This window comes from Schistocerca serialis, chromosome 1 (assembly GCF_023864345.2).
Source record: "Schistocerca serialis cubense isolate TAMUIC-IGC-003099 chromosome 1, iqSchSeri2.2, whole genome shotgun sequence".
NCBI classification, from domain to species: Eukaryota; Metazoa; Arthropoda; class Insecta; order Orthoptera; family Acrididae; genus Schistocerca; species Schistocerca serialis.
The window spans coordinates 487,649,510-487,663,665 of record NC_064638.1 but is presented as its reverse complement, the minus strand read 5'-3'; the positions used below and the strand labels follow the sequence as shown (position 1 = coordinate 487,663,665).

The following is a 14,156-nucleotide window of genomic DNA, read 5'->3' as shown; positions in this document are numbered from 1 at the left end:
ATTGGCAACAGTAGAATTGTCCTATAGTCAGATTCACATGCCGGTTCTAAATTTTCTCAACAGTGTTCCTCGAGAAGGAAGGCCCTTTTCCCCAGGAATTTCCATTTGAGTTCCTGAAGCATCTCTATAATACTTGCGTGTTGATCAAACCTACCAGTAACAAATCTAGCAGCTCACCTCTTAATTGTTTCAGTGCCTTCTTTTAAATCTGATCTGGTGGTCGAGCAGTAATCAATAATGTCGGACTTTTTTTATGATGGAAACTTGAGTTTAGGCTTCAATTGCAAGCAAATGAATAGGCCTTCACGAAAGAGTTATACCAATATTTTTCTAGTTTTATTCTGCATTAGGCTAATGGAGTTTTGTGGTTTTAATGTTCAATACATATTTTTTATTTTAGATTGTAGTATGTATTGTCCGGTTTTGAGCGTCTTTGCTAGGAACTGTTCATTTTAAAACAATACAGCTTGAAATGTATTTGTTTGATGGTAATAAAATCTTAATGTGCTATAGGCACATACAGTATATTGGTAGTGGAAATCTCAAGTTAAAGAACTTTTCAGTCACCCATAAAAAAGTTCTTATGATTTTTCTAAAGTAACTTTTTCTCAACCCACAATAAACATGTAACAGAAAGTGTGGGTTTATTTTGAAGGTCTCTTTTGTGGTTGTAAGAATTTACAACCACTGTGACTGTACAGTGTGAGGCGGATTTTATATAGAGAGTTGTTTAAAAATTCTGGCTGGGAGTATCACCCCTGCCTTAGAGAATTTTCCAAAACAGTCAACTCCAGGTGCAGTGACTTATTCTTTCGTGCTATCCAAGATATGATATCACCTTTCAGTCATGACATGCTCAACTGATCGACTATTGTATGGTATAGCACTTGATCTATAAAAACAACTAACCTGAGCCAAGTTAATTTGGTCGTGGTTCCTTCTTTATTTCTGATGTGTAAAATTATGATGTATTTCCAAGCTGCAGATGGTGTTTTGAACCCTCTGCACCATTCATAAATTTGTTGACTGTATCCTCGGTATTGATTACAGTTGCCAAAACTGTTTTCTAAAGATTCAAGCACATTTTCTTGCCACACATACATCATTGTGTGATTCTGTCCACACCAGGTCTGTTCTGTAAACATCTTGTAGCCCTATGTTTGTAGCTCTCATTCTTCTAAAGAAGGTATTTTGGCATGCAGCAGCCGTCACAGCCTTCATTAGCAGTGGTTTTCTGTTAAGTTTTTTGAAACATAATCTCAAGTTTTTAAACACCTACAGAAGGGCAGAGATTAAAATATTGGGAAAATTTGCCACATTTTCTATCAGTTTCAGGTGGAGGTTTTTAACTGATGAGGAATACTTTAACCATGAAAAATTATGAATAGTTCTTCAAACTGTGCATAAAGTAAAATGTTGAGCTGGATTTTCGGATGCCCTGGACAAAGACATTGTTTCTTTCTTGACCTGGGTGACATATTCATTATTCTCTTTTGTCTTCATCGACAAAAATTATATTCCATGACAGCGTGCCACTTTCTGATACAAAGAAACACATTGTCACCAACTTTTACACCCTCACTTTGAGAGAAATAAGCAGCATTTTCTGCTATTGCAAGTTCATCTGCTGACAGCAGTGATCTCGAAGGTATCATTGTACGATGGAGACAATCGGATAATAAACACAGCATTCCAGATAATAACAATAGCATCCTGTTTCCCAACCGTCTGGAGGAAGGTGAGGGCACACAGCAATGCTGCACTCAATTTCACAGCTGTGTATGCTGCTAATCGCACACAACCACTCTTCTGTATTATTCTTTACCAAATCCATATCACCATACCTGCATGTTCTTATAATCACAAAAGAGACCTTCGAAACAAACCCTCACTTTGTGTTATATGTTAAATCATGGGCTGAAAAAAGTTATTTTGGAAAAATCATAAAATCTTTTTTATGGGTGGCTGAAAAATTCTGAGACTTGAGATTTTCACTACCAGTATATGTGCCTAAAACATATTAAAATTTCATTAAGATTGAGCAAATATGTTTCAAGGTATATAGTTTTACATTGAACAGTTCCTAGTGAATACTCCAAAGTCAGACAACCCTTACTACAATCTATAATGAAAATATATATTTATCTAACAACCAAATCGCTCCATACAGCCTAGTGCAAAATAAAACAAGAAAAATATTGGTATAAGTCATATTGTGAGAGGTCTATTGGTTTGCCTGTAATTACAGTCTAAACTTAAGTCTCATAATAAAGTTGTGAAAGGATACGAGGGTGGTTTGAAAAGTTCACGGAATCACAATGAGAGGTCAGCGCTAACACGAGTTGTTCACATGATTTTCATAGGACTGTTGCATGTAAACACAGGCCATGTCAGTGCTCTTGGAAGAAAGCTGTGGTGGTGACGTGGCTCTGTTGTTGTTCTCGTGTAGTTATTTGCGAAGGTGGAAAAAAAATTGAGATTCCAGCAGTGATCAAGTACTTCATAAAGAAAAGTATGAAAACAAGGGACATCATGCCAATTTCCAGAATACACTGGGGGACTCTGCTCCTTTACATTAAACTGTTCCCAAGTGGACAAATGAATTTAACTTTGGTCGGGAGAGATTAGATGATGACCCTTGCAGTGGTCGGCCAAGATGTGTCACTACTCCAGAAATCATTGCAAAAGTTCACAAAATGGTCATGGAGGATCGTCAATCGAAAGTGCATGAAATTGCTTGCACTTGCCAGATGCCATCTGAAAGGGTATATCACATTTTAACTGAAGAATTAGAAATGAAAAAATTATCTGCAAGATGGGTGCCGCGACTCTTGACGCTGGATCAAAAATGCACGAGAATGGACATATTGGAACAATGTTTGACCCATTTTAGGACAAATGAACAAGGTTTTTTGCACTGGTTTGTGACCACAGTTGAAACTTGTGTGCACTACTATACCCCAGAGACAAAACAACAGTCAGAGCAGTGGAAACATGCTGATTCTCCACCACAAAGAAAGCAAAGACAATTCCTTTGACAGGAAAGGTCATGGCATCAGTGTTCTGGGATGCAAAGGGGATTTTGTTTGTAGATTATCTCCCCACTGGGCAAACAATTACTGGGGAATACTATGCTAACCTCCTGGTCAAATTGCAACAAAATATACACGAAAAAAGGTCATGTTTAGCAAAGAAGAAATTCATCATCCAAGACAATGCACGCCCGTACACATGTGCTGTTGCCATGGCAAAATTGCATGAACTAAGGTATGAATTGTTGCCACGCCCACCTTATTCACCTGATATGGCTCCATCAGACTTCCATCTCTTCCCAAAATTGAAAATTTTTCTTGGTGGATGAAGATTCACTTCAAACGAAGAATTGGTAGCCACAGTTGACAACTATTTTGCAGGCCTGGAGAAAACTCATTTTCTAGATGAGATCAAGGCACTGGAACATCATTGGACCAAGTGCATTAACCAACAAGGAGACTACATTGAAAAATAAAAAAGTTTCAGTGACGTAAGTACTCTTTTTCTATTCCATTCTGAGAACTTTTCAAACCACTCTCGTAAAAAGGATAGCAGGTCTTTCAGACGCCAGAATGAGCGCGACCCATCCAAGTGACCTATCCCCCGTTTTATTCTTCCACCAATAACCCTTCTCTTTCCCTGAAGAAGGAACTACTAGTTCCAGGAGCTAGGATATTGTACGTACTCTCATACTTGTGTGTCAGTAGTACTGAAATTTCATCTCCAGAAGGCAATGTTGGCTCATAATTTTATAGTTGTCTCAAGTGAATTTTCCTTTTGATAAGATTAATTATGTCAAGTTCATGAAGAGATCACACAACAATGATGTCACTGTCAACCTAAACCAGACTAATGACTGTGACTCCTTAGGCTTGCTTGGTGCAATCTCTTGAAAGTCTCTTCAGGTTTGCTGCCAGATACTAAAATCAACTTGATTCAATATTTCAGTGATCCAACTGTTGACCATCTTCAGGAGAACGCTGCTTCTGCTGCTGAGTCCTGCTGAGAACTGATGTTCCAGTTCAGTGGGACTCAGCAGCAGAAGTAGCATTCTCCTGAAGATGGTGAAAAGTTAGATTGCTGAAATATTTAATCAAGTTGATTTTAGTACCTGGTAGCAAACCCTAAGAGACTTTCCATACTAATGGCTGTCTCACCAGAAATGTAGAAAGCCTTCACTCTCTCTATACCTCTAGGCAACACGTTGCTAAGGGAGGAACCATTATACTGAAACCCTCTAATCTTCTCAGAGTTTTGTTCTTCGTGAGTTTACTACAATTATTAGTGAAAATTTAATAAAAAGATAAAGAATGATTTCTTTGGATTGCCCACGGAAAGTTTGTGCTTAGCACTGATCAGGCACTGTACATGGGGGACAGAGGTAAACAGTGATGCGACATCAATGGTAACCAGTGGGATGTTCAGCTGGAGTAGAGAAGCTACTGATTTTAGGCAGTACTGAAACTGGCAAACCAAGCAGGTTCTTTCTACTGAGGGAAGCACCTCTGTGGTGCAACAGAATATCAACCTGTTCACAAAGCAGTTGTACTGAAACTTCTGCAGCTTTCAATTGTGGAAGGTTCTATTTAAGTTGATGAAAAAATTAAATTTTATTCAAAATTAACCACAAATTACCTGATACTGGTCGTTGATGCCTGAATCCCAACATATGAAAATTTCCAACATATGTTTGCAGACAATTAACGTATATGCCACAATATCACCAGACGAGAAACAGAAGATTGTGTCTGCTAAAACTTACACAGCACCAATAATTCTATTACTTTACTCTCACTGAAACCAAACTAAATGTTTAAAATTTAGGTTGCTGTCTTGCTCTGTTGCCACAAACTTTCAGACCAAATTAGATAACAAATCTCATCTCATCTATTCATCATCTGAAACATTTGAATTACTATAAAGAAGTGATTAGAAACTGTGTTTTGTGGTAATGCAGAGACAAAATAAATAGAATATAAGTACTTTTCTAGAGAGGCAAGAAAAGAAAATGGTATGAGAAGAATATAAATCAGAACTTTCATTGAAACTACTGCACCATTAACCATTTACTTACTTCCATGTTTCATTCATAACATCCAAAGGATTTGATGATCCAGGAACAAAGCATAAAATCTGGTGATATTGCTCCCAAGCTTGTTCTTTGCATGCAGTGCTACAATATTTCATCTGCAACAAATAGTCCAAAAATGAGTTTCACAAGTATTAAAAAACACCAAACAAACAGCTGATGTATTTTCCCAACAGTATTAAATACGTAAAGCTAACAATTAGTAAAAAGAGAAAACAGGTCATTACTCACATTTCACACGAACTGCTATGCTGATGGTCACACCGAGTAAGATTGTAGGAGGAGAACGATTACCTCAGAGCATGTGGGGCAGTGACAAGGGTGGGAGGGGGGGGGGGGGGGGGAGAGTGGTGGCACTCCGGGTACAGGCTTTTTATTCATTACAGAGTTCTCATGAACATTTCAGTAATAACTGTCTGCAATTCTGCTAGACAATAGATTCAATATTATGAAGCATGACGGGATATTTTGTGGCTTTAGCCATTATTATCTAACTTAGGTTTGTTTAGTTCTCATGCTGTTGACAAGATATTATACTATTTCTTTCGTGTGGTGGCAGTTGCAACTCTGTCCTGCAGTAAAGACTGACATAAGTCTTTGCTGAGCTGTGCTGAAGTGTCATCAACCTGTTCTCTTTCACTTTCTTGTACAGCTACTGAGCTGCAGAAAGTGTCCAGGACCAGCACCCTGGCCCATGTATTACTAAGCCAGTTCACAGCAGAACTTGACAGCAGTATATGTACCAATCATCTGTCCCCAATTCCCCTAAAAACACCTCCCCCCTCCCCCCTCTTCCATCACTGCACAATGGAATCACAACAATAGTTTTTTCATCTATGGACAAAGAAGGCTTGTGATAGTTGAGTAATTATACATTCAGATTTACACACCAGAGTTATTGTAGTGGGCTATTGAACACATCTACGCTATACTGTGAATGTGTACATCTATACTTAATCTATGGATCCAAATACGTCAACTGTAAGAAGAAAATATTTTCTGCACAACAAAGAGGGGGGTTGGGAAATTCTAAGTCAAAGATGACCTGTTTCGGAACCTTCTTGATCTCCATGGGGTGCAACACAGCAGTGAAGGAGCTATCAACTCTGCAGTCCAGTTATCATGGTTACACAGTAATTTGACAGACTTAAGAGACAAAGACTGCCCTGCTTCAGACATATTCAATTGTTAAAATTTGATTCTACAGGCCAACTTGAGAGTGTTTAGCTTTCTGACATTCATCTAGTCATATACTGCCCCTGAACTACATGTCACCCAATCAACCTCAAAAGTACAGTCTTCAAAACACATTTTCTTCACGTCTAGTTTTGCCAGTCAACATTAAAAATAGAAAAAATGATAGTATTTAATGAACCTTTTCGCATGATTAGATGTGCACTTTCATATGCAGTTGAATAACGGTTTTCTAAGGTTTATTTCCCATTTTTCCTCCCTGATGAGTATTAATGTATCACTTTTTTGCTCAATAGTATTTTTGCCACACAACAGGATTTTGCAGAACTCTCTATTAGTATTGTCACATAAATAATGTTTGTGTGAATATTTTCTACATGAATTTTGTATCTTGTTGGACACCTTGGATTTAATGTTATGAGGATACAATTTCAGATCATTGAATCAAAACGGTAGCATCCACACGTACTTTGCGTGCACTATGCAAATATGCTGTGTGTTTAGTTGTCAGAGTAATCTAACTTAAAAGCAGAAAGGGTGTAACTATCAGTTGTTTAAGATGAAGATGTATCGCATAGTTCCTATAAGATTCAGTTCTTTAGTTAGTTTTCAAGCTCACTGAGTCATATCTGAAATGGTAATTTTAGAATTTTTGCCCTGCTGGGTCAGCTTCTGAAGGTAACCATGCAAAAGATGCTGCACGTTGTTTAGCTAAATGACAATAAGAACAAAACATATAGGACAAATGGAGAAAAAATCTTTAGATCTGACATGGGGGGGGGGGGGGGGGGGGGGGAGGGGGAAGAGGAGGAGGTTGAGGAAACTTGGACCAATGCAGATAGGAAAAATGTAAAACTTAGCTACTCAAAGAAAACGAAATCAGAGCATCAGTGGAGAACATACATAATTCCTCCCCTCAAGCTTTCACATGTTAAAACACTTCTGCTCTATTTCATCTTCACCAGCTTGCCTATTCAACATTTCTCTCTTGTACCCTATCTGCACCAGTTGCCCACATCAGTACCTGTCTTCCATAATATTCTATCAGCCTTGATGAGAAAACAGGGGAATAAAAAACTAAACCATTTCATATGTTCAACATTTTATACTCACTATTCATGCTGATGGTGGCACAGAGTAAGCTGGGGTAGGAAGGGGAAAATCACAGAGCACACCCAGTTGCGATGGGGGAGATGCAAGAGGGGGCGCTCTGGGTATAAGCTTTCTTGGTCAATATTTATCCTGTTCTGGCTCTCTAATTCATAGAGCAAATTTTGTTCTTTATATCTGCTGTCTTCTAAATATTTCTGAAGAATTTACAATGTTCCCTGATATGTTTCACTCACACATTACACGAAATATTTGTCAAATTTAGAAGCAAATGGTCTGCAATGTTAGTTCTTTTACATCACATCGTAAGCATGATCGCAATTTCAAAAATGATTGTTTCTTTAGCATTTTGTCAAAGTATAACCATAAAACAATCCTGGCAAAATCATACTGACTCGCTCTCTCTCTTTTTCACTTTCATCTTGCCCCCAACACAAAGTTGGGACTGCAGTTTGGCAGGTGGACTGGGCTGAGGGGTTGTGGTGTTGTGTTGTGTTGAGTTGAATGAGTGATGGAAGAAGAGAGAAGAAAGATGGGGAGTGGGAGGACAAGGGGGAGGGGGGGGGGGGAGGGTTGGAGATGGATAGCTGACAGCTTGGAGAGAGGCATACAACATAGGAATGCAGGGGGGAAAGGCAGCAGGTGGACAGAATAGGAATGCGACAAGTGAGCACTGGAACTGCTGAGTTTGTGCAGCACACAATGATAATGACATGGGGGATTCAATTGAGAGCAGTTGACAGAATGAGAGACTGTACGGAAGAGGGTATGGTGTAGGGGGTTAGTGAAAACTGAGGCCAGGAGGATTACGGCAACAAAGGATGTGCTGCAAGGATAACTCCCATCTATGGAGCTCAGAACAGCAGGCTGAGGAAAGGATCCAGATAGCATGGGTTGTGAAGCAGTCACTGGAATTGTGCACATTGTGTTCAGCCACTAGCTAGTCAGCTCTACTCTTGGCAACAGTTTGGTGATGGACATTCGAGTGGACAGTTGGTGTGTGGCCATGCCTACTTAAATGCTTGTGCAAAAGTTGCAGCAGAGTTGGTACACAACAAGGCTGTTTTCACAGGTGGCCCCTGTTTCTGAAGGGATACGGAAGCCTGTGATTATACTGGAATAAGACGTGCTGGTTGGGTGAATTCGGCAGGTCTTACACCTGGGTTCTCCGTAGACTCTCCCATTTGCTTCCTTGGTCTTCCTCAGCCCAACATGCCACCTTCCTGGTCAACCTCCACCTCTCTCACTGTTTAATCTGTATTTCAGTCCATATCAAGCCCACTAACATCAATACTACTTGCATTTTGACAGCAGTCATCTCTTTCATTCCAAAAAAGTCACTCTCTTATTATAGTCTGCACAACAGTGAACAGCACATCAGCTGTGAAGATAATTCTTCTGCCAGAATGCTGAAGGTATCTCCAAATAAAAGGATCTTCCAGAGAGTATGGAACTTCAGCAAGCAGGTACCATACAGTTGTGTGGTACAGTCTGCACAATTACTCTCTACATTTGGGAAGACTTATGGGCTTTTATACTATAATTCATGTCACAGTCTTATTCATGTGGAACATTAGAAATGTAGTTTCTTTTTTTAAATCATGTGCAGAGTCTCTTGATCTAAGATGTGCTCACTGCATGGACTCCTCCATTGAGAGCAGGTACTTAGCAAAGTGGCATAAGAGTCAAGGCATTAGAATTACAGTCAGAACAATAATGGGATCTTTCCTTCAAAAATGCCACAGCCTACTCCATGCCCTCCCTTTGTCTAATCTGAGCTGGAGTTCTGTCATATGACTTCATTATCAAGAGAACACTAACCCAATGTTCCTTCTTGGGGCAGCACTAAACATTGTAGATGGGGCATTAAATGTCAGCTGTGGGAACATAAATAGCCCTATGAATAAAATATCTGTCATAGATTAGCACAAAAAACGAACTTCAATCAGGCTGATGTCAGGAATAAGTGTTGACTAAAATTAATCCCAGATTATTTCCTCTTGAAACTGGATCCACTTTCGCACCAGTGGTGTGTACTTAACAAGGTGGGTGATGGAGCAATGTGCAGTGGCAAGGCGCAATCTTCCACATCGTGCTCCAGCTAAGCATCATTCTGACACATCTGTCAATTGCAAGATCTTCAGGGTGCAAATAGAAAATTTAGCACTGATTTTCATGCTAGTTTTAGTATGGTGAAGGTACTTAGCCATTGTAAAGTTCATTGCAGCTGGGATGAAGCAAATGCTACAGTGATAGTTTTCCAAGTAAACAAATTTATCGAGGGCATGTTAGAAGCATAAACAGTAGCCCAATGTGGCACTTGTTCCAGTGCTGCCAGTTATCAGGCTATGCAACTGCTGGAGAGTGTGGTGTGGGATAAAGAGAGAGCACACTGCTGACACCAAAAAACACGTTCTCTCACCCTCTCTGCAGCGATTTACACACCCACCTTCTTATTCGCACACCACAAAAGGCAAATTTCATGTATAAAGTCAAGTTCAGCTGCAGTCATCAGTTCACAATCCAATAATGGTCTACATTTTGTGCAAACAAGAATTTTTGTGTATGTGAATGTGTGGTGTCTGTTTTTTGGACATGTCTGAAAGAACAGACACCACATGGCCTCTGCAGCTGTGATACATTGTTATGCACAATGAAGTTGGAGGACAGGAGAAAGGAAAGAAAGGTGGGAATGGAGGAAATTGACAGGGACTGCAGATAGGTGGTGCTCGGTGGGAATGTGGGTCAGCTGTGAGGCGTGCCGAGATAGTTCTTGCAGTTGTGATAACATTCTGTCCCCAATGGCACAGTAATGCACCTGCCTAGTAGGCAGGAGATCTTGGGCTCAAATCATGGTCCTGTACACATTTTTGCTTGTCACTGCTTATTCCACATAACATCTCACATGTCATCTGCATCGGGACATTACACAGAATCAGCAGCAACGAGTGAAAATGTGTACAGGACCAAGATTCAAACCCCTGATCTCTTCCTTACTAGGGAGGTGTGCTAACCACTGTGCCATCTGGGATACAGTGTTATCACAACTGTGTGCACTGTCTCGGCACACCTCACGGCCGACACACATTCCCACATAGCACCACCTATTCTCAAGTCCCTGTCCATTCCCTCCATTCTTTCTGACATGTCCAAAAGAACAGGCACCATGCATTCATGTAATCGATTTGGCTAGTTGGGCAATGGATCCACCTTCTTCAGTGTGGATGCACAAGTATGTCCGACCTCCTTCGGAAATCTCAGAGTAGTGAGCATGAGGGAAATGAACAGGGACAGCAGATGCGTGGCGCTCAGTGGGAATATGGGTCAGCTGTGAGGCATGCCGAGTCTGTACAGTTGTGATAACACTTGTCCCTGATGGGACATTAGTTAATGCACCTGCCCAGTAAGTGCGAGATCCAGGGATCAAATCACGGTCCTGTACACATTTTTGCTTGTCGCTGCTTATTCCACTTAACATCTCGATGCAACTGACATCAGTAACCCTTTCCCTTTCCTTTCCTTTCTCCCTCCTCCACCTTCAGTTTACATATAAAATATTTTTTTGATATTCAAGATCAACTTAAGGAAATTGCTGCTGATGCAAGCAATGAGCATAAGTTATAACTGCTTCCAAGAGAATATCTCATTACACACAAATGCTCTCTAGACTTGAACTGCAGTAACTACACATTTTATATCAAATCTCACATAAGCCAGTGTTCACAAGAGGATGAGAATTTAACTACTGAATACCATATTCAAGTATAAACTGTCCTGGCAAAAGCAATGGTGCAGATGAACTGAAATAGTAACTACATGTATGCCAATCAGCACTTATATCTTTATTAGCTTAGAAAATGCAAATGTATAACTCTGTGCTTCCTGCTCTGATAGTTTCTTTAGCACTGAATAACACTGGCTTTAAAACCTGTGAACTGTTGAAAATTTCATGCACATAGAAAGCCGTCTAAATTCATAGCCAATTATCTACAGTATATACATATGCATCGTACGCTAGCAAACAGCTGAAAGCCCAATGCAGCACCACTATTGGAAACTGTATGTGTTCCAAGTCAAATCGTACAAGTGGCCCAACTACCAACACCAGAGGTCCATGATCTTTTAGCTGCCAAATGATGTATGGTATTCGCCACGGGACTGACAACACTACATTTTGAAAGAGCAGCATTTTAAGTGCAACAACTGAGTATTATACAGAGTGTATCAAAAACAATCATCCAATTTTTTTAAAAAAATCATAACTATTATGTTATTTGAGAGATGTGCATGAAAAACGTACTGTTGGAAAGGGCACTCGAGTTTTAGCTGGTTCCTGCAAGGTGGCAGCAATGTGTGCCCACTTCAGTTCTAGTAATAATTGTGAAGGGACAACAGAAAGCGTTTTGTGTTCTACATTTTGCAGTACTAGGTATGATGTGGCTCCTCCTACAGCACAGAGCATTAGATGATGGCATGAACAATTCCAAGAAACAGATTGTTTGTGTAAAGGCAAATTGCCATCCCCGAGCATCTGACACACGTCGAACACATCCACAATAGTATCACAAGGTGTCCACAGAAAGCCAATCGCCGTGCAGCTCGACAGCTCAAAATGCCCCCGATGTCCATCTGGAATGTGTTGTGTTGACAGTTACACATAAAACCATACAAAATTCAGCTACTGCAAACTTTTTGTGAAGGTGACAAATAACAATCTGTGGAATTCTGTAATTTTGTTCTTGGCTAAATGAAGGATGGCAGTTTTCTTCCATGATTAGTGTTTAGTGACGAGGAAACATTCCGTTTGAATGGAAAGGTTAACCATCATAATATGAGAATATGGGGTACACAACAACCACATGTAGCTGTACAACAACAATCATATGAAGTTGTACAACATGAAAGAGACTCTCCAAAATTTAATGTTTTTTGTGCAGTTTTGCGGGAAAAGGAATATGGTCCATTTTTCTTTGCCGAGAACACTGTTACAGAAAGCACATATCTCAATATGCTTGAGAACTTTCTTTTCCCACAGTTGGAGACTGATTCAAACAACTTCATTTACCAACAGGCTGGGGTACTGCCACACTGGCATCTGCAAGTGTGGGAATTTTTAAATCAAAGGATTACCGAACAATGGATCAGCTGCGCTGGACCAAATGATTTAGCCTTACATTACTGGCCTACAAGGTGACTGTATCTGACTGTAAGTAATTATTTCATGTGGGGGTTTATAAAAGACTCTGTTTGTGAGCCTCCAGTACCAACAACAATGAATGAACTGAGACATTGCAAACAGCAGCCGTGGAAGCTGTAACTCAAGACATGCTCGTAGTAGTATGTGAACAATTTAAATACCACACTGACATATGTCAAGCATCTCAAGGGGGGCATATTGAACACCTATGAAACAGTATGAAAAAAAAAAAAAAAAAAAAAAAAACTTTTTGAGTTTCCCATTCATCAAAAAACAAAATTCGTTGTATGTGTTAATTAGTTTCAGAAATATAGACATGCCATATTGGACGATTTTTTTTTTTTTTTTTTTTTTTTACACCCTGTACTGTTTGTTTCCCTTTCTTTTTTTTCAGATATCTGACTATTCCATTGTGTTTATTGAGGATGACAATGTGTTCCAACAAGCTCTCCACCTGTTCCACGAGAGAACCCATTATTGGACTCAAACAATAAATCAATTTAAACTGGGGTTATGCTTGGACAGAAATACTGTACAAAAATTAGAAATAATGGTTTTTCTTTATGTTGTTGAAATAATTTTTTTAACTTTTCCAGTAATCATTTGTTCCAGTGTTTCTTTCCACATCTTTCCTTTGTTGTCCCTGGTTGCCTTATCAATGTTTTAGTTTTGAATTATATCCTTACACTGGAACAACACAAGTTCTGGCAATATATCTTTCTCACTGTGAACAAATTTGAAGAGTGCAAATTTTTCTGCTTATTTTTATCCATCTTTACAGCACAAATTCCTCAATAATAAATACTTTGCAGCTATGATGTAAGATTAATAACTGCAGTCGAACAGTGATAATCTTGTCAATGGCTTACGTAGATTTTTTTTTTTTTTTTTTTTTTTTTGTCTACACAGCAGCTTATGCATAAGACATTGGACAAGCCAAGTTATAAATATACAGCTGCAAGTCATTTCTAGGCATATATATTTAAGGTTACAACAATACACTTCATACATAAGTATTTATATAACACACTTACTTCATAAATTTAAATATTATTCAATGGATTTAAAGCAGTGATGCTGTAAATATGACTTTAGAGATTTTCCAAAGATATTGACCTCAGGAACAGCTTTTATGTTTTCAGGAAGGTTGTTATAAAGCTTAACTCCCATGTGAAAAGCACCTTTTTGGCACAGAGCTGTGCTGATTTGAGTTATATGTAAGTTTCTGTTTTGTCTGGTAAAATGATAATGTATATCACAGTATTTTTGCAGTCTGCAGTCCTTACCTATCACATTTAATTTAAAGGACAAAAGGGTTTCTACAAGGTTTCTACAATGTATACAGATGTTAATGGAGGAATACCAGATTTCTTAAACAGAGGTTTACAAGAGTCTCTACGCTGGCACCCAAACAAGATTCTAATGGCCCTTTTTTGTAGTTCAAATGTGCAGTTAGCTGTTTTAGAGTTTCCCCAGAAGGTGACCCCATATCTAAGACAAGAATGAAAGTAGGCATGATATGCATTCATTACT

General features: G+C 39.2%; 1 protein-coding gene across 3 annotated transcripts in view; it reads right to left on the bottom strand.

Annotated features, from left to right (window-relative positions):
* The window catches only part of LOC126473817 (histone-lysine N-trimethyltransferase SMYD5), an 83,696-nt gene that overhangs the window by 46,148 nt on the left and 23,392 nt on the right, over nucleotides 1–14,156 (bottom strand). For all 3 annotated transcript variants that reach the window (XM_050101140.1, XM_050101131.1, XM_050101147.1), the window contains exon 5: nucleotides 5,108–5,220. In XM_050101140.1, the coding sequence (XP_049957097.1) occupies nucleotides 5,108–5,220 (113 nt within the window). The remainder of the gene's footprint in view (nucleotides 1–5,107; nucleotides 5,221–14,156) is intronic.